General features: G+C 40.6%; 1 protein-coding gene across 1 annotated transcript in view; it reads left to right on the forward strand.

Moving 5' to 3' along the window:
• OTOGL (otogelin like) overlaps positions 1-22,468 on the forward strand; it is a 118,895-nt gene that overhangs the window by 9,838 nt on the left and 86,589 nt on the right. The window contains exons 6-19 of the mRNA XM_056846517.1: positions 238-392; positions 1,693-1,814; positions 2,986-3,191; positions 4,606-4,733; positions 5,450-5,556; positions 11,902-12,008; positions 12,777-12,902; positions 14,106-14,214; positions 14,377-14,423; positions 15,726-15,871; positions 16,909-17,032; positions 18,087-18,264; positions 20,848-20,972; positions 21,336-21,545. Coding sequence (XP_056702495.1) covers positions 238-392; positions 1,693-1,814; positions 2,986-3,191; positions 4,606-4,733; positions 5,450-5,556; positions 11,902-12,008; positions 12,777-12,902; positions 14,106-14,214; positions 14,377-14,423; positions 15,726-15,871; positions 16,909-17,032; positions 18,087-18,264; positions 20,848-20,972; positions 21,336-21,545 — 1,890 coding nt within the window. The remainder of the gene's footprint in view (positions 1-237; positions 393-1,692; positions 1,815-2,985; positions 3,192-4,605; positions 4,734-5,449; positions 5,557-11,901; positions 12,009-12,776; positions 12,903-14,105; positions 14,215-14,376; positions 14,424-15,725; positions 15,872-16,908; positions 17,033-18,086; positions 18,265-20,847; positions 20,973-21,335; positions 21,546-22,468) is intronic.

Here is a 22,468-nt window from a genome sequence, read left to right on the forward strand (position 1 = left end):
AAAGGCCAGTTATCTACATTATTAACCTTTTATATGAATTACTGATTTGGATAGGCACCCATATATCTTGGCCTGTATTTTGCAAAAATAATTTCCTTAAATCATGCAGGTTTATTGTTCTAGTTTTTAATTTGCCATTTTAAAAATATGGTTTATGGAATAGATTTTGGCTGTGTTGCATGCACCATGTTGGTTTCCATTAAACTTACACATCGATATCTGATTTACTATCCTCAGTTCCAAATGCTGGCAAAGACAGAGACGGTATTTGTAAATCATGGGGACAGCATCACTTTGAAACCTTTGATGGCATCTACTATTACTTCCCAGGAAATTGTTCATATATTTTTGTGAAAGACTGCAGTGATCCAGAGCCTCAATATACTGTATGGGTAAGACTGGGGATCTGGCACAAGAGAGAGGTTATCAAGAATGGGAAATAGGGTACATCCATTCCCTTTCTTCCGTTTCCTGTAACAGATTCCTCTGTAATTGCTCTGCACGGATCCCAACACACTGGTATTGAGGTATGGGATGGAGAGAGAAACATCTGTTTTTGTGCTTGCTCACCTGTGTATTTGTGGTAGTGCAGTAAGGCCCATATTTGTATCTATGGTCCCATCCTCTGGTCAATCTAGGAGCCAAATGAAGACAGGGTTCCTCACATCTGATCTAGAATTACAAGAAGAGGAAGAAGAGGCAAGAAGAAGAGTTTTTTCATTGCTTACCAAATACATCAAGCACACCATGTCTTAAGAGTATGCTGTGAAATGCACCTTCAGGTTTTTTCCCCGTTACCTTGCACACCACATCAGTTGTGAAGGCTTTGTACTTATGATCCTCTGTACAATACACGAAAGTATGTCCCAATCCTTTTCTCTTCTATGCTTTTTAATTTTTTCATTATTCTATTTTTATTTACTTTATTTATAGCCCACCTTTCCTGCAGAGACTTGAGGTAGATTGCAGTATGCACAGCAGTGCAACCAGACAATGTAATTTGATAAATGCACTCCATGACTGCAGCATGACTCTGGCTTCAGGGTTCTCCAGCTGACTTGGGCCCCCTGAATTTTGTCCCCCCACAGCCCCTTACACTCAGCGGCCCTGCAAAATTAAAACAATGCAATCAAACAGCATGAAACAACCTATAGGACTAGGATTACAGATTTAGAAAACACTATGAGCAACAAACTGTCTAAGGAAAGGTATACTATAAACAGTGCAGAAAGTGGAATTACAAGGTATAAGAGCTAGATTCGAGTCCAGTAGCACCTTAGAGACCAATAGGTTTTTCGGGTGTAAGCTTTCGAGAGTCAAAGCTCCCCTTGTCAGGTATAAGATGTAAGGTAAAGCAAGGTGATACATATTGTAATAGATCACAGTCGTGTTCCATTATAAAGGTGCCCTTCTACTACGATTCTTATCCCTTCATAACAATGGCCTCCTGAACATTTCTGTTTTGACTAGAAAAGAAGCAACTGATACATACTTGTTCTCATCATAAGTAACGCAATAAATCCACATTGTGTGTTGGAATATTTGTATCTGAGTACGAAACATAGCGTGGAAAGTTTCTCTGAGAGATTCCTGTTCCCATTCATCTTTATCAAAAAACAAGATGATTATGCCACTGTATGAAAATACTGCATGTACTTGCTATTAATATGTCCCTGTTTTTTCTCCTTCAAGATTAATAACAGCCCACATTGTGTTGGTTCTGTGTACTCTTGCTTGCGGTCCATCAGCCTGTTCTTTTTAAATCAGGATGAAATAATCATATTGGGACATGAAGTAAGGAAAGGCAGAGGCAGGTAAATAATTCAGAAAGTGTTTTCTAAAGCTCTTTTAGTAGAAATGAAATATTGGGGACACAAAGTTTCTTTTATTTTCCCAAATACAGATGCTGGGTAATAAAACAGCCTAGGCTAGTCTGATTTGGTTGGATCTCAGAGGCTAAGCAGGGTCATCCCTGGTTAGTACTTAGATAGGAGACCACCAAGGAAATCCAGGGCTGGTACACAGAGGCAGGCAACTGGCATACCACCTCTGAACATCTCTTGCCTTGAAGACCCTATGGGGTCGCCACAAGTCGGCTGTTACTTGATGGCAAAAAATGAAAAATAAAACTTTGATGTAGGAAATATAAGGTTATAATCACATTTGGGCTATAGAAGTACTTTATTAGTTGTAGCATTTTATATTAAAGTAAAACATTACATGAGCCTCATGGTGCAGAGTGCTAAGCTGCAGTACTGCAGCCAAAGCTCGGCTGATGCCCTGAGTTCGATCCAGATGGAAGTTGGTTTCAGGTAGCCAGCTCAAGCGTGACTCAGCCTTCCATCCTTCCAAGGTCGGTAAAATCAGTACCCAGCTTGCTTGGGATAAAGTGTAGATGACTGGGGAAAGCAATTGCAAACCACACTGTAAACATAGCCTACCTAGTAAATGTCGTGATGTGATGTCACCCCATGGGTTAGTAATGACCAGGTAGGTGCTCGCACAGAGGACTACCTTTACCTTTAAAACATTAAACACAAAGTGATATGAATTATCTAAATTACTATTAATATTTGCATGGAAAGTGAAAATAATTTAAAAAATTCTTAAGAATTAAGTACATTTTAGTAATATTTTGTGTTCAGTAGTTGTACATATAAATAGAATTGGATCCTACCATTGTATCTGTTGGTGTCAAATAGAGGAGGGTCCATAAAAAGCTGTGGGGGGGTTCATAGAACCTGCATGGATAAAAAAGCATGTGGAATGAATGGGCTGTTGCAATGAGGGACATGGGTAAGATTGCCCCCCTCCATCTTGCACAGTGGAAAAGATCCAACCCAAAGTAATTTGTATGAATTGAGTATGTTGTGTATATATAATACACTATATAATACATATTAGTATATATGATACACATTAGTAAAAGATAACAGACTATAGTGATTTTGTATCTTTTAATTGAGACTCCTTTTGTTTTTATAGGTTGATGTTGCCCCAAACAATTGGAAATATTTTTATTGAACGATTAGCAGACTACGTTCTGGTGAAAACTACCTTTGGCTTTTCTCTAGCCTGGGATGGAAATTCTGGGATTTATGTTAAATTAACAGAAGAACACAAGGGGAAAACATGTGGTCTGTGTGGAAACTATAATAGTGATATGTCAGATGATCTCATACTACAAAATAGTAAGCAAATAATCCTGGTATTTGTAAAGACAATTATTTTGAATCTTGGTTTCTTATGATCATCAGGAAATATTACAGTGATGGTAAATCTTTTCATTATAGAGCTGTAATTTTTCTCAAGTTTTGTCTAATTAATAGCTGAGCAATAAGGTAATAAGGCAATAAGGTAAAAGGTAAAGGTCCCCTGTGCAAGCACCGGGTCATTCCTGACCCATGGGGTGATGTCACATCCCAACGTTTTCTAGGCAGACTTTGTTTATGGTGTGGTTTGCCTGTGCCTTCCCCAGTCATCTTCCCTTTACCCCCAGCAAGCTGGGTACTCCTTTTATCGACCTCAGAATGATGGAAGGCTGAGTCAACCTTGAGTCAGCTACCTGAAACCAACTTTCCGTTGGGATCAAACTCAAATCGTAAACATAATAAGAGGCAAGCCTAAAAATCTATAAAAAGTACCTTATTGCTAAAAGCGCAAGTAAAAAGAACGTACTTAGCCTAGTGTCAGTGTTAATCATAGTGCCAGATGAACCTCCCTGAGGAGGGAATTTCATAGCTGAGATGCCACCATGGAGAAAGCCCTCTAGTGGCTTATCCTTGAGATGGTAGAAGCTCCAAGAAAAAGGATTACTCAAAGGAGCTCAACTCTTGGGCAGGTTGATATGCAAGAAGAGATCATCCAGATCTTCCAGTGGAGGAGTGATGTTAGTTTAGCACACACAAATAACAATCTGCTCACCATATACTGGACAAGTCCTTTTGGGGGAGCACTTCTACATTCAGAACCGACTGAACGCCAGGTGCAGATTTTGCTATCAAAGACGTCTATAAACCAGCACCAACAGTCCATGCCCAACAGCACCAACAGTCCATGCAATCAAAATTTGTATTGATTGCCATAAAGGTAGAACCTGTGTGATGTGTTGGTTTGAGTGTCAGACAAGGACAGTGAAGATTGGATAGCAAATCTTCACTCAGCCATAAAGTTCACTGGCTCAGTTGTCAGCATATCCTACCTCAGATCTTTATTGAGAGGAGGAGGGGAGAAAAGGCAGGATAGCAAATGAGCGTATGTTTATAATGACAATAGCACTTCCCTTTGCTGCTACAGAGACTTGTTTCACACGTTTGGGAACTTCTATAGTAGTTCATTGAAGGAACTGAGAAAGGTAGGTGTACCACCCCCTCTAGTTGGGAGGAAAGGCTGCTAAAATAGTCCTAATGAGGGAGAACATGCCCTGTATGCTGGAGGATTCAAGGACTGTTCAAAACCATTCTAACATTATTATAGGCAGGTGCAAGTTCATTTTAATCCCTCCCCCTTTTTGAGAAAAAAAACTTTGCAATATTCTGCTTTTGTACTGACAAGATCTTACTAGCTGTTATGGTAAATGATATTTTCAAATGTTGTCTGATGTAGGTGACTATAAAGAAGATATTGCTAAATTTGCCAACAGTTGGTCTGTGCAAACTCCAGATGATGCTACTTGTGTACCTACTGCCTCTGATTTTCCCAGTCCATGCTCTATTGATTCAGAGTCTTATGAGGTAAGCTCGTTAGCTTGCTATTCATATATTTTCATGCAAAGCCATCTCAAATACATCTGGCAATGTGGATATTATGCCAATAAAGGTTCATGTATGTGTGTGTGTGTGCAAAGCCATCTGCCTGGCCAAGTAGGCAGGTCTAGAGGAATAATCTGATTGTCAGTGGTGAAAAAGTCCTTAAATGTTTTTGAAGAAATATAGGTGATTGAATTACTTTATTTATTTATTTAGTAAATTTCTATGTCACCTTTCCATTCAAATGAACAACCAAGATGGCTGTTAGAATGAAACATAAAATATAAGAGCGACTAAAAATAAAATATCATTAAAAGCTCAACAAAAAATTTGGCATGCTAGTGTGTACAATACCCTAATCTTGACTTGTTGTTTGTTGTTGCATGGGTCTGGATTATAATTTCAATTTATGTTGTTTTGTGTTAACTTCAATGGCTTTGAGATAATGAGAGGAAATGCTGTCTGCGTTCTTATCTTGTAGCAAAAGGTTTTTTTTTACTATGTAAACCTTGTTGGGATGGGGCAATGTTTAAAATACAATGACAAACAGGGTTTCTAGTTTTTAAAAAAATGACACGCTGGGGAGAGTTATGTCATTTGCATTGCACTAAAAGCATCCTGGGATTGGGAAAAATGTGAAAATATATTAGATTAGTGAAGTGTATATACACAACTACATAACTGTATTCTTTTGTGCTCAGAACATCTATGTCAAGTGCCAAATACTCTTGCAGTTTCCCTTCCTCAGCTGCCACCAAAGCATAGATCCGTACCCCTATATTTCCAGCTGTATGAATGACCTTTGTCAGTAAGTATCAAGATTTATTTGACTTGCAGGGGTGTTATATAGTTACTGTTGCTGTATCCTTAGCTTGTGAATGATATTTGGAAATTCATAACTATGTGGGACAGTTTAAAATGTGTTTGTTTTGAGTGACTTATTACTGTGAATGGCTCTGACAGTCTGGTATTGCTTAAGGTGATGCTTAATGAAAGTGTGAAGCTCCCTAGGTTGTGGGCCTCGCCCACTGTGGGGAATTTGCTTAGGTGTAGAAAGCACCACTGCCCCTGCTGGAGAAGCCTGTGGTTTTCTCTTCCACCTGCCTTTGCCCCACCCCAGTTCCCTCAGGCTGGGAAGTGTCCAGGCTTTGCCTTCTGCCCTTCTGCCAGGCCTCTTACTGGTGCCAGCAAACTGGCCCCTCCCTCCCTCTATACCACTGGTTCCCAACCAGGGGTCCGTGGACCCCCAGGGGTCCGCAAGAACTAAATTAAGGTCCGCGAAACAAAGTTATAAACCCATAATAAATTAATATTTTCAATTAAAAGTTCTCTATTATAATATATATATATATTCAAATATTATTCTAAGTTTAATGTTTAACTAACAGTTATGATTAAAGTTTATTTTCAAATTCTCGGAATTTTTATTTTGAACCTTGGGGTCCCTGCACCGAACAAAAAAGTCCTAGTGGTCCCTGGTCAAAAAAAGGTTGGGAACCATTGCTCTATACCTTTCCCTGTTGCACCTTCTATGTTTGCTTTCTGATTTAGCTGATTTATGGCAACCCCATTGGGTTTTCAAGGCAAGAGAGTAACAGAAGGGGTTTGCTATTGCCTTCCTCTGCTTAGTCACCTTGGAATTCCTTGATGGTCTCCCATTCAAAAAGTAACCAGGTATGACCCTGCTTAGGCTCCGAGATCTGACGAGGTCAGGTTAGCCTGGAGCATCCAGGTCAGGGCAATGGTCTGTAATAGGTGTAGACTTTTCCTCAGTGGGAGATAATTCTTAGGATATGGTCGGAGGCAGGCAATGGCAAACCGCCTCCGAATGTCACTTGCTTTGAAAACCCTGCAGGGTTGCCATGAGTCAGCTGTGAATTGATGGCACACATGCACACACGCATGATATCTTGTTAGCTCTCTCATTAAAGCTTGGAGAAGGTTAGCCAACAGAGGGATAGGTAGGGATGTGTGTGTGAGAGTGAGTGAGAGAAAAGAAATGGCAGTGTGAGTCAAGAAGAAGCACAAAGAAGGCAGAATGACAGCTGTGAGCTGGCTGAAAATAAAGTACTTTGGAGCACCGGATTGCTCACTGGCTGTTGGCTCAAGCTGTCCTTGTTTGGAGTCTTTCTTTGACTCCACTTATGTTTTGCTTCTATAAATAAATCGGATAATACAAAGACACCATGATCTCCTGTGTGCTCTCATTCCAAGGCTGTACCTGGAACTTCTCACAGTTTGTGGGAGGCATATAATAGTTTTGCTAAGGATACAATATCAATATTCATTTTCTTAATTAAAAATTTGTAATGGTAAGGATACTGCAGATATTGAAAATATTGGGTTGGGTTTCTTTAAATGTTTTAATTCATGAGTTATTTATGAAAAAGATGTCTTGCTGTGCAACGAAGCAGCTTGTGGTGCTATAGTTTATGTCTGCCAAGTCATTATTTCCGTTGAAATTAATTTAATTGGATTAGATATAGTAAAATTAGGGGAGTCTAATGAAAACAAAAGATCATAATGGAGCATGAGATGGTGATTTTATAACAAGTGATTTCAAACCACCAGCATGCATACCATGCGATATATCATAATAAATATAAAACTGCTGGAAGCGAGAAATTCTGCAGAAAGATGGAAGATTACATTTTAATGCTATAAGCATGACTGTGTTATGGCTGCTTTATAGCTATTCTAGTACTTTATGAATGCTTCATATTTTCATAACCAGGACTCATCTTTAAATAATTCAAGATGGGGCCTACTTTTAATTTTTTTCATTCTCTTTATTTCTGCCTGACTTTATGCTGCTTCCCTCTTCATGTGGTCTAACTTCATTTGCTTCATTTATAGCCTGCCTTTCTCACTGAGTCTCAAATTGGATTACAAAAATATAAAAAAATAATTTGATCAGATAGCATAAGACATACAATAAGCAATTTTCTCTAGTAGTAGACATTTAAATGCCTACTGTTGGAGATGGATTTTAATAAATGTGTCCCACCTGTTCCGCCCTGACAATAATCAGCCACAAATTACAAATAAGAAGAATGGGAAATGGTGGCATTATCATTGATAGAGCAGTTCTTAAAAACCACTATATTCATTATATAGAGTTATTGTTTTTAATACTACATTTTCACTGAGAAGAAATTATAGGATTTTTTTAAATAGCTGGGAATCAGAAATATCAGCAAACTGAAATCGAGGGATGAGGGTGATAATTTGAGCTCCAGACTCTTGGCCCCAAGAGTCTTCTGTAGGAATAGTACAATCTCATATGTGGAAACAGAAGGACCTAACTGCCTTTAAAAAAAATTAATAGTATTTGAAGAAGAAGAAGAGTTGGTTTTTATATTCTGACTTTCTCTACCACTTAAGGCAGAATCAAACTGGCTTACAATCATCTTCCCTTCCCCTCCCCACAACAGACACCCTGTGAGGTAGGTGAGGCTGAGAGAGTGTGACTTGCCCAAGGTTACCCAGCTGGCTTCAGGTATAGAGGTGGGGAAACCAATCCAGTTCACCAGTTTAGTTTCCGCCGCTCATGTGGAGGAGTGGGGAATCAAACCCGGTTCTCCAGATCAGAGTCCACCGCTCCAAGCCACTGCTCTTAACCACTGCACCACACTGGCCATTCAATCTTTTTTTTTTTTTTTGGCATCATGGGCACTTAGATGTGATAATGTCCATCTTTTAATACAATGAAGAACTATGTTTTTTAAGGAGAAGTTTTTTACACCCTATATCTTTCAGAAGCTGAGCACAGAAAGGTTGCTACTAGGGCTGTTGAATTAAAAAAAATTCGGTATAGTTCAGATTCGGCTGAATTCGGCCCGTTTAGATTCGGGATATGCCGAAGTCCGAACTCCCCCGCTTCGGGTCCGTGCAATTCGGCGGGAATTCAAAGTTCGGGAAAAAAATTCGGCCAAATAAAGCCATTAAAAACATAATCGCGCCTTTCCGCGGCTCTGGGGGGGCATTTTTGGGGGTAGAGGTCCCAAACTTTCAGCAGAGCTTCAAAGGATGTTTCTTGAAAGACTCCCCCAAGTTTTGTAAAGATTGGGTCAGGGGGGGGCTGAGATATGGGCCCCGAAAGGGGTCCCCCCACCCTTAATGTGCATCTCTGAGCAGAGCTTGCCGCCCACGCACAAAGCTCCCAGCCCCGACAAACAGCTGAGAAGTTTGCAAAGCATTGCAACACGACTGCAAAGCAACACAACCTTGTAAGCAACACCTTTGCAACTGTGCAAAGCAACACCTGACACCTGGGAGTTTGCAAACCATGGAAAGGGACAGAGGCAGCTAGCTATGCATAATGAGCAGGAGGGGTGGAATTTCCCCTTTTGCATGGGACTCCAAATGCATTCTTTAAGTCACCATTTGAAAACCAGTTTTGACCAAGCATCCAAACAGACCTAACCGCTCTTATGAATGAGGGAAAACCTGAAGACACACAACTGAACCCCCCCTCAAACCAGGGAGAGAGAGACTCGACGGGGAACACATACCCCAGGCAGAACCGGCAAAAGCCCCCTTTGGCTTCCCCCACCCACCCACAGAAACATCTCCCTCCCCACACACACTCAGACTCTGCTTCCCCCCCCCCACACACACACAGGAGAAAAATTATAGATTAAAGCCCCCAAAGGGGTCTTACTGTGGCTGTCTTCTGTTCTATCAGGAGGGGCTGGGGAGGACTGGGTAATCCAAGACGATTCCATTTAGACACGGGACATTTTGCTCTGGAGATGCATACAGGATCCCATTCATCCCAATAGGGAAAAGGGGAAAGGGGAAAGCCCATATCTCGGGACCCCCTGACCCAATGTTTACAAAACTTGGGTGGTCTCTTAAGAAGGCTTGTCTGAAGCTCCGCTCAAAGTTTGGGATCTGCACTCCCAAAAATGTGCCCCCTGCAGCCACGGAAAGAGAAAAGGGGGGGAGCCGATATTTCTGCCCCCACTGAACCCATCTTTACAAAACTTGGGTGGTATCTTAAGAAGGATTGTCTGAAGCTATGCTGAAAGTTTGGGGGCTGTATCCCCAAAAAAGCGCCCCCTGCAGCCACGGAAATGGAAAAGGGGGGAGGGAAAAGGGGTGGAGCCCATATCTCGAGACCCCCTGACCCAATGTTTACAAAACTTGGGGGTATCTTAAGAAGGCTCATCTGAAGCTCCACTGAAAGTTTGGGGTCTGTACCCCCAAAAATGCGCCCCCTGCAGCCATGGAAAGAAAAAAGGGGGGAGCCCATATCTCGGGACCCCCTGACCCAATGTTTACAAAACTTGGGTGGTCTCTTAAGAAGGCTTGTCTGAATCTCTGCTGAAAGTTTGGGGTCTGTACCCCCAAAAATACACCCCCTGCAGCCACAGAAAGGAGTGAATGTGCACAAGCACCCCCCCACACACACACATGAAGATTTCCCTTTCTCTCTCTCTCCCCGGCCGGGTCGCACATCAGCTGATTCCTCCAGTACCCAATCCTGACTGATTGGCCAGAAGAAGACCCAGCTTGGCCACCGATTGGCCGGGGGAGGAGAATGCTGCTTACTGACGGTTATGCTGCTTACTGACGCCCCGAATTGGCCGGATTTATTCGTGAACTCCCGAACTCGCTGAATTCAGCTCCCCGGTTTCCCGCCATTTTTGAGTTCGGTTCATCCCGAACTAAAAACCACCGAATAAGGGGAAATTCGGCTGTTTTTCAGTTCGGGCCGAACCGAATCAACAGCCCTAGTTGCTACCTCTTGAATGCAGCAGTGTTGGATCTCTTTATAGTGTACCCTGAAAACTACTGGAAAAGATTGTAAGAAGGCACAAAGTCCCACACTAACTGTGAACCACTATAGAGCCTCCTTTTTTGGTTTCTTGTTACTTTTTGGAAGCACGAGTGGGAACCCATGATAGTCATGGGGAGACCCTTCTCCCTCTCAGCTGTAGCTCCCCCCCCCCCATTGCTGGTGCTTCCGCTGCATCTCCCACCCACTCCCTTCGCCTCCATTCCCGGCGAGCCTGGCACAGCTTTGACTCTCCCCAGTGATCCTGGCGTGATGTCTGGCCTCTGTTCCAGGCCCACTGTGTCTCCTCACCCCCCCCCCCCAGACCTACACTGCCGGCAAGGCCACTGCAGTTCTGGCTCCCACCACTACCTCCGTTCCCAGCAAGCAAAGTGCTGTTCCTGGCCTCTGCCACCAGACCCGCTTCATCTCCTGACTGCCCCCCAGACTCTATTGCCAGCAAGCCTGGTGTGGTATCTGGCCTCTGCTGCCTGGACTGCTGTGACTGCCATCAACCCCACCAAAGGAGGTAGTTTTTTTCAGGGGGATTTAAATCCTCCAATGTGGTTTTTTTTTAATTCAGATTTTTCTGCAAACCTGAGGAGTCCACAAAGTTTGCAGATCCATTTAGTGTGCTCCCAATCTGCGAATTTTGGTATCCGCAGAGGGGCCACACTTTTGCTATGAGATATATAGATGAGATGGTAGGGCATATGCTCAGGCATCAAGGGCACCACATCTCCTGCCACTCTTTGCATGCACACTGAGAGGAGCAGAGCATGACAAGTTGAGGTTATGTGGTAGAGAGGATTCACTTTTAGCAGGACAGGCAGGGCTCTTCCTTTTCCTGTAAAGTTACTGGTGTCACGTGACTCTAATATTACGTTATTTCCTGTCATGTGCTTGCAATTCAGTGGGTCCCATGCTGTTACTTGGGGGCTAAAGGTGAGTAATGGGACTGGAAACCTTGAAGACCACCATGTTAATACAACTAATTTATATTTGCTCTGAAACTGTGTTGGGATTTATTACTTCTTTAGATTTATAATTAGAGTTGTATTGCTTTGTTCTTATAGCACAGATTTTTCCTTAATTTAATGTTGCTGATTTTATCCTGCATTTTTTTTATCCTTTTATTGTTTTATATTATTTTTAATTGTTGTAGGCAATCATGTGGACTTTTGGTAAAGAGTGCAGGACAGAAATGTCTTAAATAATCATAAACAAATAAAACTATGTCTGTTTCCTGGAGTTTCCTTTTCAAGCTGTCTTGCTATAAGAATGTATGTTTTTATCCATTTCTCATAAAATCTGTTGGGTTAGTTTAAAAGATCAGGATGTAACATACCTGGATTAATTTTGCCCTTTCAGAGAGGATAATGATGAGACTTACTGCCGAGCTGTGACGGAATATGCTAGATCATGCTCACATGCAGGTTACCCAGTACGAGATTGGAGAGATGACTTTCCAGAATGTAGTAAGTTGGATGACAATCGTAATTTTAATATTGGGCCAACCAAAGAGTAGCAGGTGTATGAATCAGTGTTAAAAGAGATGGTTCAACCATCTTAATATCAAAGAGTATCTTTTGGGAAACAATGACCCATTTCCAGATGTCCTGAGTTGTCACTTAGGCCTTTTATGCATGGCTGGTTTCCTCGCCATCGCCCCTCCGATGACTTCGGGTCTTTGTTTTGATTATGCATGCCATTTCCGACCATCAGAGGTTGCCTCACTCTCCCTGCTTGTTTCTGCATGTTTTGCCCGCATTTTCAGGGACCTGTTTTATTATAATTTTGAAAACGTGGGCAAAATGCGCGGAAACGCAGGAGGAAAGTGAGGCCCCGATCTCTGATGGTCGGAAACGGCATACATAATCAAAACAAAGACCAGACGTTGTCAGAGGGGTGGCCGTAGCAATGCACAAAAGGCCTTACTGGCCAGGACAGCTCACGTAATGGAGATTAGATGTTTACCATGAGTTATTCTTGAATCCTACAAGTCTAAGTTTCTGCATCTCCATATTCCCTTTGATTAATCCACGAGGGCCCTCCTTTAAGGTTAGTTTAAGAACTTTTAACTTGAAATGTATGCAAAGTTTAGACTGCTAATAATTTAGGTTACTATTAATAAAAATAATTTCAATTTAAAAGTTGAATACAAATTTTGTTGAGGTGCTTTCTATTTTTTTAATCAACTAAAATGAAAACAATGTTCTACAGTCTTGTTTAACGGTATGTTTCAGCTGAAAAGTGTGAAGATAGTTTCATCCACCGGGATTGTATTAGCTGCTGTCCACCAACCTGCACTTTTGACAAGGATTGTCTTGGCAGTAACCTCCATTGTTTAGATGGATGCTACTGTCCAGATGGTAAGTAAGCTTCTTTTTATTAATATTTTAGTGTTAAAGCTACTCTAAAAACTAGAGACCTTTCAATGGTTGAGACACATTCTGGATTAGTCATGTTTTTTGTGAACTTTCTGTGGACTTCCAGATTGTATCTGTATAAGTGCTTATATAATTGCGCTATTAGGAAGTAGGAACTGCAATATAGTGTGTATGTTTCTATATATGTTTTAACCTAATATTTCTGTTTCCCCACTTTTGCCTAATTGTGTATTACTGTTGTGGTGTTCGTTGTATGGAGAAAAGGCATAACATAAGATATCCTTTGCAGCTCTGAGCCAATAAATCTTGGAGGACATATGAAATACTACCAAACCCATAGAATAAAACATACTGTCAAAATATTTTATCAGTCCTGGTCACGGGTCCCCCCCCCATTTATTCTGTGCTTTTTTAAACTAGAAGGATTATTTTGTAATTTGCCCAGATATAATGACCCATTTTAGTTAGAGAGAAGCATAGGCTGCTTCCATATGGAGATTTTTGTCTGCATGGACAGCAAGAAGCTCCCGCAAGCAACATTGTGCCCAGTTTTTACATGACTTGTTTGGCTGCCCCTCTCTTTTACTTTGAAGACAATATTATGAGCCTCCTCCCACCCCGTGTCATCACAGACATAATCCAAATGTAATAGAAGCCGTCTGTAAACCATGGTAATGAGCTTTGGGACGGGGTTCTCTCTTCCCTCAAATAAAAACCCTGTGTTCTTAATCCAGTGGCCTCAACACTAGTTAAAGGTTACAGCAATACACTCATTAACCATGGATAAAGCTAAACAGGATTCCATCTTAACTAGGGCTTGATGAAAAGTCTGCTGAAATCACTTACTATATAGATAGTTAACATCATTCCTTATGAAGATAGTTTCAGAGGGTAGCCATGTTGTTCTGCAGTAGAACAGTTAGATTGAAGTCCAGGAACATCTTGGAGACCAACAAGATTTTTGGGTATCAAGAGTCAGATCTAAAGAAGGGTGTTTTGACTCTCAAAAGTTTATACTCTGAAAATCTTGGTGGTCTCTAAGGTGCTGTTGGGCTTGAATCTAGATCTTTCCTTCTGTAATTTATTTTAATGACACTGAGGAGTATCTTTGCTACATAATGAATGGCTAGTAAAGTTATAATATTCAAGTGTCGTGATTTCATTCGTGCTGTTTTTATAAATAAGGTCTCATACTGGACAATGGAACCTGTATTTCTGTGTCAGATTGCCCTTGTGTTTATCATGGGACAGCTTTTCCTGTGGGCTCAAAAATTGAGCAAGAATGTAGCAACTGGTATGTAACCTTCATTTTTATTGTCTGTCTGCCTGTAGTTGCCTTTGTTAAGATGTTTTCTTGGTTACATTACATTGTGAAACCGCAACTGTGCAATGTAGAGTCTTTATCTCCTAAAATGCTATACGATTAACTTTTTTTTTTTTGCTTTTGTAATTTTAGCATTTGTATTGGTGGCATTTGGAATTGTTCTGAGCATGATTGCCCAGGTAATTTTTATTATTATGAGATATGCATGTCTATAACACTTTCTTTGTTAACATGTTTCATTTTTTCTGCCTCAAGGGTTCTGGGTGGGTAAAAATTATTTTAAAACATACCATGTGAAATGTAAATTGAAATCCAATAGCAACAAATATTAAACCTTTAACCACTTAATCTGGATTAGTTCTGGACCAATCCAATTTTTTAAAAGTCTGACAATGCTTCCAAATAAAGTTCAAGTATCTTAAATGCTGTCGAAGGCTTTCACGGTCAGAGTTCATTGGTTCTTGTAGGTTATCCGGGCTGTGTAACCATGGTCTTGGTATTTTCTTTCCTGACGTTTCACCAGCAGCTGTGGTAGGCATCTTCAGAGGAGTAACACTGAAGGACAGCCCGGATAACCTACAAGAACCAATATCTTAAATGCTTTTACAAGAGGGAAGTTCATGGCTTTGAGTTAGATGGGAGGTGGCCCAGTAAACTTCCTACAGTGAAGGTATACATAATGCAGGAAGCCAGCCATTATTGCCTGTGGCCATTCATCAAGTCAATCATTATTATACAACCTGTATAATTTTATTATACAATTTTCTTATCACTTAACTAGATGACCAGCTTTCCACATATTCTTTGTGGTAACACAGCAAAACTGTGACCACTGTCTTCTGTAGCCACTAACAGCATGTGTGTGTTCTACCAAGTCACAGCTGACTTATGGCAACCACGTAGGATTTTTAAGGCAAGAGATGTTCAGAGGTGGTTTGCCATTGCCTGACTCTGTGATAGCTGAAAGAGTTCTGAGAGAACTGGGATTGGCCCAAGGTCACCCAGCAGGTTTCATATGGAAGAGTGGGGAATCAAAGCAGGTTCTCCAGATCAGAGTCTGCCACTCTTAACCACTACACCATGCTGCCTCTCTAGCCACTGCCTGAGGATTCTTTTTTATGCATAATTGGTGCATGGATGAGGCAAGAGGATTTTCTAGGATGATTTTAGAGATTCTGGCTGCAGTACCATTTAGGTGTACAGAAGGGCTGGGGAGGCAGCTTTTTCCTTATGAGCAGATTCCCTGTACACCTTTGCAGGCTGCTTTTGAAGTTATCCTGAGTTTCAAAAGCAGCTTCTGATGTGTCATGGCGACCTATTGTTGGGATAGGAACAAGGAGTGGGGTAAAGGTCAAAAGAGCACATTCATCAGCTCATGTCACTCCATTCAAATGATCTTATATTTACTTTATTGCCTCTTATCTTCATCATCTGGATCTCTGAAAATGCAGTTTGTTCTGTTTATCTGTCTTTGTTTTCAGCTGAATGTTCAATCATTGGTGATTCTCATTTCACAACTTTTGATGGACGCCATTACACCTTCCTTGGGATTTGCCAGTATATTCTGGTAAAAGGCACTAGGGAAGACAAATTCACAATTACTTTACAAAAAACCCCTTGTGGTCAGGTATGATTGCACTCAAATTAAACCTTCATGCTGATAAGTAAATACCTTACACATAATATGCAGTTAGAACCAATATAGTAGTTAAGCAGGATTAGTAATAAAAACCACTATTTTCCTTAGTACTGAATATCTAACTGATCATAACAGATTTTATTTCAGTTATAAGTATTGCCTTTTGTAAAACCAATTGCTCCTTTTACTGAGATAAAGTCGACAGAGCTTTTCATTCACGCATGATTATACAAGCATGTACATATTTGGTTACACTCTGAGCAGGTGTCTGAGACAGATAAATGCTCTTGGTGACAGGACTGAAGGGGTTTGATATACTGCCAAGTAGATAAGAGGCATTTGAAAGCTGACTGAGATATTTATTTGATATTTTATAAGCTCTCTCATTTCTTGGAACAATAAATCTGAGAGCTCACAAGAACTTTAAAATATTAATGATGGCTATTTCAACTGGTGGCTAAGTCCAGAAAATATTGAATTAGCTCCAGCATTAACCCCTTTCTCTTGCTATGTATGAAGTCTTTTTTCCCATTTCTGGAAGAATAATAACATAATTCCTCAGCTGAGGCAGTTGCATTCCATGGGCAAAAGAAAATGCTCTTCATTTATACTCTGAAGTGAACTTTAAATATATGATAGTGTGCAGTAGCTTTTTCCAATAGCTCTACATCTTTTAAGGGCCAAACTTAATATCAGTCCATGTGCAGCCCCCCAACAGGAGAAATAACATGCCCTGGGGCCATTTCAGATTAGAAAAATGTCAGGGGAGGAAGGCTGCACCTCCTTCTCCCCACATTTTCTCAGATTGGGCCTTAATAGTGCTTGGGAACAATTCCCAGCAGCTGCCATCGAGAACCATGGAATGTCTAGTTTGTCCCTAAGATTTGGATTGTACAGTTAGAGTTCTGTGGCAATCAATGGAATTCTTTCTGCTAGTATGTGATGGTCAAAGTGGAATGTAATCTAGTTTAGTAAAGATGTGTCTCTTTTCCCTTCTCTTGGGTATTGCCCTTGTGCACATCCAGAATCTTGACCATGCATGCATTCAGTCAATAACATTAGTTCTTGAAGATGTAAACAAGCAAGTGACTCTGAATCGGGGAGGTGAAGTTCAGTTTGGTTCTTCCAACCAGGGATTTAACTTTAATGGTAAGACACTAAAACATTTTTTCCACTGAGGTTCGTGTTGTTTCTAAATGTTTTTTAGAAGATTCTGTTAGAATACTGTAACCAAACTTTCTGGGGAAATATGCAAACATTCGTGCCTGCATGGTGTGTGTGTATTCTTGTTTAAGGACAGAGGATTTTGTCATGTTTTAATTAGCTAATTTTTTGTATGTGGATAAACTAATGTTTCTCGCTTCACAAAGCTCTTCTTCAGTTTTGGAATCGTTGTACAATTGTCCAAGTTATATAGCCAAAAGCATTGAGTGATTAGCGTACAGAAGTCACATCATGTGAAATGAATAGGTAGCTGGCCCACATCTCTAGTATTCTATATCTAAAAGAAAAATGCATGAAATGAAGGAAATTGTATAGGTCTCTCTAGTTACAGTTAATTGATATATTGTGCTTTGGCATTGGATAGTTAGCATACAGATTTCACTCATCATGTGAACTGTCATAGATGGATAGCCCACATCTCTCGAGTTCTAAATGTGAATGGAAGAAAAGGCATGAAATGAAACATGTTTAAAGACCATTCTCTTCACAGTTAATTGATGTATTATGCTTCAGGCACACTGTCAAGATACTTTCCTGGGGATGTAGTTTAAACATACTTAACTCTGGTATATAGTATATATAAATTAGCCACAGTGAAATCAATATTCTGTCTGAAGTGTTTACCATTTTGAGGCTAGATTGACCAGTGCCCTCCTTGGCATCAGACCCCCCCCCCCCCATTTTCCCATTTAAGGAAGCTTTAGCAGGTCTGGATAAAATTACCATCATTCTTGGGAGATGTTTGTTTGTTTTAAGGATAAATTGGAAAAATTCTTGTTAAAAATGTATGTTACTAAAATTAGTTTATTTACGTCTGTTTTATATGTTGAGTATAATGAAATAATATGTGGGTAAAGGTATCTGTTGTGTGAATATCCCATTAGCTTTTTGATGAAAATGGGTGAAAATAAAGCATTCTTACATCTTTGGGCGATTATTTTGATTTTGTTTGGGATTTTTTCTCTCCTGTTATGTGTAGGATATGTTGAAGTGCGGAACCTGTCTTCATTGTTTGTGCAACTGAAAACTAAGTTTGGCTTAAGAATTCAGTTTGCTAAAGATGGAGAGAGAATATATATTCAACTCAGTTCTGGCTGGAAGAGAAGAACTCTGGGTCTGTGTGGAACTTATAATGGAAATTTGAGAGATGACTTTCTGTAAGATGGATTTATTTATTGTTCTCACTTATTTAGAGTTTTACTCGACCCATAGAGAAAGGGTTGCCTAATGAATATATATTTACACAGCATAGTGAACATAAAAACCACATTAAAATATAGAATACTGTACTGTACCTCAGTACTGTTCCCAGCCTTGCTGAGTCTGTGAATACTTTTGGGATTGAGAAAGGGTAATGTGCAACACTGCAAAATGACTGTCATGGGAAGGAGGACCAATTGCAAAATGGTTGCCATGGCAGCAATTACAAAATTGGGTGGAGTTTCAAGCCAAATTGAAGGCAGCTATTTCTCAACATGTGCTCCCTGCAGACCCAAAGCAACTCCTGCTCCTGCGAAGTGCAGGATAGACAAGACTGGCTGTTTGCTTTGAGAACCAGGAAGACATCAGTGGGTACCACGGGCACCACACGATGCATCACTGCTGTACCCTTATCAATTTAACCTCAGTTATTAATTCATCCAGCCCAAACAATAAGATTGTATAGCTGTTGTGGGGAAATGCTCAGTCTCTAATTTGGCTAGCTTTCTGCATTCCATAGTTAAAAAAACAACCACTAAGTAAGCTTTGTGTGTCCTTTTGCCATAAATCCACGGAGGTCGTTATCAAGAAGATGCTCTCAGATGATCCTGTATATCAAAAGGAACATGGGAAGAGGTCTTCCATTATTTAAATGAATCTCAAGCCCTTTAAAGGGATCAAATGTGTTAAACTTGTGCCTTCAAACAAAGTTATATATCCTGTTGTGCTAAGAATGTTAGTCTGTAAGTCTCCCTCCAGATTTGGACTCCTTTGCTAATACAAAAATTATCTAAGGTTACATCTATTTGGCTGACCTTAAAATTGTTAAAGTGTTAGGCTCCTTTTGAAATTGCTCCCATTTCAAGTCAACGCTTTCAATGTTTATCTTCATAAGGCAGAAAAACAGTAGAGCTATTTACAGTCTTAAAATGGATAGCCTATGCACATACCTGTGATTGCTATGGGAAAAGTCTGTGTGAATACCAGCCAGCAAGAAACCAGTCATACATTTCATGTGCAAGATTCAGTGCTTGACATGCTTTGGCAAATGCTGCTTTTGAGTAATTTGCATTGCCATGTCAAAACCTAACTCTTGTGCATGGCAACAGATACACATAACTTTACTACCACAGGCTGGGAGCCAACATTTTACATGCTTTTCTAGCATGTATCTAGTATATATGTATACTATGCATCTAGTAAATATGCTCAGTTTTACATCACCCATAAAGTAAGGGTGGGAAGGAGGGTTGCTTATAGACCCTGAAATGAAAATGCACATATGTTATAATAAACTAAAGTCCATTAACAGGTGATCACCAGCAACAAAAGCCTAATTAATAAATTAATTGCCATTCTCAGTGCAGGCATCCTTAAAATTGTTTTTCTGGAGATTAAATCTCCTGTGGTTTTGGGCTCCAGGCAATTACCCCCTGGATGAAACTTAGCATGGATTCCGTCAGTGCTTTGCCTTTCACTGCCTGCACATCAACATATGTGCTGAGAGGATCTGTGCAACATGCTGTGTCCCCCCACCCGTTGGTTGGCCTTAGAGTTCAATGATGCTGTTCTGTCCCAGGAAAGTATTCATACTCTCAAGCCAAATAGCCGTAACAGGTTGGTTTAAGAAAACCTCTTTTCATCTAATGGGTGTCTCAGGGTGCTTACCGTTAAACTCTACACTCTCTGCTCCTAATGCACATTGATCCTCCCAGCTGTAACACCTAGTTAGAGCCTTATCAGCCACATTGATCACCAAGCAAATAACATCTTTCCATAAGAGCAGTGAAAAAGGAAGTCCAGTCAGTCATGAGCAGAGCTGCCAGGTCCCTCTTCGCCACCGGCGGGAGGTTTTTTTGGGCAGAGCCTGAGGAGGGCGGGGCTTGGGGAGGGGAGGGACTTCAATGCCATAGAGTCCAATTGCCAAAGCGGCCATTTTCTCCAGGGGAACTGATCTCTGTCAGCTGGAGATCAGTTGTAATAGCAGGAGATCTCCAGCTAGTACCTGGAGGTTGGCAACCCTAGTCATGAGTCAATAAAAAATTCCTGTTTGCTTCCTTAGCAGTCAGCTAATCCCACACTGCCTTGCATAATAAGGGGCTGGGGATGCTGGTGAAAGCCTAGGATCCAAAGATGAAATTGTCCATTATAGGCTCCAGGTTTACTGCTGAAGGTAGGCCTCAGACACCTGCCATCTCATGCTTATATTCCCTCCCTTCAAAGGGAAATGTGCAAAAACCATCCTCACCCATAGGCACGAGCAGGAAATACAGTTCTCAGCGGTTTGATGTACTGTTTCAGCACATTTGTTTTCTATAACTGTGCAGCATGATGTGAAGCTCTGCACAGAATGGATACTTTTTGTGGATCCAATTTCCCACCGTACTAGTTCAGTACAAATCACTGAGCCAGGCATCAATGTAGGCAACTTTAGGAGATGTTGGAGTAAATGGACAGTGCTGTTCAGTATTCCACATCATGGATGTTTTCTTTTGGGCAATCTGCTTCTCCTGCATTATTGTGCTCTTTCCCCCCCTCAGTTCTCCAGCAAGAATGATTGAAGGAACTCCGCAGCTTCACGCCAACGCATGGAAGGTTTCTTCAGCATGCCATGTGCCCGTCAACGTCCCTGTGGTCGATCCTTGTAACATTAACCAACAGAATGGTGCACTTTACTTTTTGGGATTTTGGTATCGATTTATCATAATTGCATTAGATCACATTATTGTTGTGGTTTTTCAGCTTTATTTTTGGGGATGTTAAATATGTTCTAGAAAAAGCAATATTTTAAAATTAAAATCAAATGTCTTTCTTGTTTGCTTAAATCCCATTTATTTCTATGACCATTTACTCTTAATTTAAGAGGGGGGGGGTTATGCCTATTTAGAACAGTAGGGTGAGGATTGTATCCGACCTTTACTTGCATTATGTTTTACTGAACTGTTACTTTGGAGTGGTGTGAATTATTATGTTTTGCTCTTTGAGTGCTCTGTTAACATAAAAAGCTAAATATTTGTTTTTTATTTAGTTGGTTATGCAGCCCAGTGTGATGTAATCAATCAAGACCTCTTTGCTCCATGTCATGCCTACATCAGTCCAGAATTGTACTACCAACTGTGCCGCTTTGATGCTTGTAAATGTGGGAGCTCTTGTTTGTGCAATGCGCTTGCACACTACGCCTATGTATGTCGCAAGCATGGAATTATTGTTGACTTCAGATCTCACGTCTCGTACTGTGGTGAGTTATTGAGTGTGGAAAACAAACATGGTTATAAAAAACTGAAGTTCTGTTGGAATGTGTGCTGCCTTCAGAACAAACTAAGACCTTGTTTCCAAGTCTGCTCACTCTAGTAATCCTCATGCTGAACATAATGCAGTTCTGACCTGTTCTTTGATGTCTAAAAACTTGTCCTCCTGGATTAAGGCATTAAGATACTAGACTGGACCTGGGCATTCATTCAGAAATTACTGTCTGAGCTAGTGACATCTGTTTGTTGACTATGAGACAAGTGATTTAAGATATTGCAAACCAAATCCACGTAGCTCTGTGTTTACTGGGGAGAAAGAGCCATAACTAGATCTTCCCAGCATCTTTTACAGCAATGTTTTAGCCATGCAAGACCACTGTTCAGATTGGGCCACCTGTGAAGGGAGAGGAGGTTTAACGCTTCTACCCTTGCATGGTTTTACCTATCAAAACTGACCCTCTCACATGTTGCTTTAAACCTGGAAGGCAAAACAACGGATCCAACTCCTTTCTTTCAACACCTTGTACTCATCTTTTTTTTCTTTGAAACTTAATGTGAATTGGGGATGGACTTTATACATCTGGAGATGAGTTTTAAAAGATGCTGAAATATCTGAGAATAGATTTCTTAGTGTCTCACCTGTTTTATCCTAATATGCCTTAAACAGTTTGAACCATTTGAAATGCTATGTTTTGTTTTTTGCCTAAAGTTAAACCATTGTATCCTGAATTCACACATTAACAGATCACTTCAGGATACAATGGTTCCATATTAACATACCACACCCTCATTAGCACATTATCTTGATACTTACAGGACAATGATTAGCACATTACCTTTGATACTTTTTGCAGGACAATGATTCAGCTCAACCCCCCCCTTTCTGACTATATATTACTCTTCCTACACACTT

Source organism: Euleptes europaea, chromosome 3 (assembly GCF_029931775.1).
Source record: "Euleptes europaea isolate rEulEur1 chromosome 3, rEulEur1.hap1, whole genome shotgun sequence".
NCBI lineage: Eukaryota > Metazoa > Chordata > Lepidosauria > Squamata > Sphaerodactylidae > Euleptes > Euleptes europaea.